At 62.1% G+C, this 2,020-nt stretch overlaps 1 protein-coding gene across 1 annotated transcript in view; it reads right to left on the reverse strand.

The window, feature by feature from the left end:
• Positions 1–1,864: 1,864 nt before the first annotated feature.
• CACNA1I (calcium voltage-gated channel subunit alpha1 I) overlaps positions 1,865–2,020 on the reverse strand; it is a 108,137-nt gene continuing 107,981 nt past the window's right edge. The window contains exon 34 of the mRNA XM_015571918.1: positions 1,865–1,945. Coding sequence (XP_015427404.1) covers positions 1,865–1,945 — 81 coding nt within the window. The remainder of the gene's footprint in view (positions 1,946–2,020) is intronic.

Consider the following 2,020-nt stretch of genomic DNA (forward strand, 5'->3'; position numbering starts at 1 on the left):
CAGTGGCGGGGGGGCGGGGGGGGGCACAGAGCCAGAAAGGTCCCTCGCCTGCGCCATAGCGAACCCATCAGCACAGCAAGGGAGGCGGCCCCAGGTGCTCTGCAGCAGCTTCGGACTTGTGCCCGGGCTCCCCCTCCAGGGATGGGCCGCCCAGGGGCAGGACAAGACCAAGAGGGAGAGCCCGGCGAACCCCTCACCCTGGAGGCTGCCGTCCTGTACCCTCACCGAAGCCTGCCATCCGCACTTTGGGGTGAGGAGCGAGAGCTCCGGAGGTACAGGGGGCAAATCCAGGTCTGACTGCCTTGCTGGCCCAGCTCCACGGCACCAACAGGGGCCTCAGCCGGGCTCTGCCCCCGGGGGTGCCCAGCCTCTTGGCTGCCAGGGCCCTGAGGGATTCTGAGTTGGCTGCTCTGCCTCCCCAGGCCTCAGTCTCCTCACCTGTAAAGTGGGCCTGCCCGGACCCCCCTACTCCCCTCCCCGCCCCACACACACACCAGCTACTAAGGGAAGGGCTTTGCAGGCCACTAAGCTTACGTCACTCATTATCTCCTTCCCCCTGTGCCAGCCTGGGAGACACACAGAGCCTGTCAAGCAGTGACCCCCACAAGCACCACCTGCCAGCCCGGCCTGAAGCACGTTCTTTGAGGTCAGGGTTTGGGAACAGGGACAGGCCCCCTAGGCAGGGCCCAGCCAAACCATCTGAGATCTCCGAGGGAAAAGGCCTGGTTATTGCTAAGTGCAGCGTGTCCCACCCCCGACGGCCACCGCCTCCCCAGTCCTCTGTACACTGACCTGCCTACTCGCTTTTAAGAGCTTAGCCCTGACCTAAGCAGTATGTCTGTGAAGCCAAGGGCTCAGTTACTGCCGCCTTCCTAAGGAATACTGAAATAAGTGCACAACTATTCAAAGGAAAGTGCCGTCTGCAAACCGAGTGAGCGGCACTGCTGTATGAAACCCGCTCTGCAGCTTTGGGAAGGTGGGAAAATGAGACAGGCGTGTGTGGGGGCGGAGGGCGGGGGCGGGCTCCAGGTGACAGGGTGTGAAGGGGGGTATCCCAGGGCCCAGGAGGTGCCCATGCCCGCTCCCACCGGGAGGGGAAAAGCCACGGCCAGCACAGGCCAGGGCAGCCTTGACCCTGCCAGCATCTCAGGAGCTGTCCTGTCTCCTGCTGCCTCCGCTCCTGCCCTCGGCCTCCCGGGGGCAAGGCCCTAGCAGACCCCCACCCCGGGAAGTGCCCAGGGGGGGCAGGGGCCTCACCTGGGTCAGAGCCCCCTGCCAGCCTTGGAGCTGCTCGCCACCCCCACCCCAGCCCTAAGAAAATACAACTATCACCCCTGATGGTTCTAAAGAAACACATCTAACTGGTTGACTAAGAGTCTGTGGACTCTGGGTGCCTACAAGACTGTTGACACAACTAGACAGTCGGGAACAACAAGACAGACACCCCACTACATGGGGGCGGGGGGAGGGGGCGGGATCTTAGCAGCATTTCTTCTTTAAAGGAAAAAACCGCACCCTGAACGACATCGCTTTTTCTGAGCCTGTCTCCCGGGCTGTGGGGCCCTTGGGGGCCTGAGAGCCCTCTCCAAGCTACTCCCAACCCAGGGGAGACACCAAAAAGTAGGGGCGCTGGTGCCCCAGCAGGACCATCTGCCCAGGGCGGGTCCAGCCTGGGTCCTAAGCATCAGGCAAAAAGCTCTGCCTGGGCCCCAGCCCGCACCTTAGCACTTTCCGGAAGTCATATGCTCTCAGTAAAAAAAATAAATATAGATATATGTCTGTCTCTCTCTATATGTGCATATATATATATACATGTATCTGCAGGGAGGACCACGGCCAGGCCGGTCTGGGCTTTGTCTGGGCCTCAGCCCGCCCAGACCCGCTCCATGGCGTCGGGGCCCGCGGAGTCCAGGCTGTGGCCAGTATTGCTGTCTGCCCCTGGCTCCTGAGGTAACGAGGTGAGACGGGAGGGCTCTGGGCCCGGGGGCCCTCATCTCTTCCTCTTGCTGGCAGCGTCTGC

The sequence above is a fragment of the Myotis davidii genome, unplaced genomic scaffold, assembly GCF_000327345.1.
Source record: "Myotis davidii unplaced genomic scaffold, ASM32734v1 scaffold428, whole genome shotgun sequence".
In the NCBI taxonomy this organism is placed as follows: Eukaryota; Metazoa; Chordata; class Mammalia; order Chiroptera; family Vespertilionidae; genus Myotis; species Myotis davidii.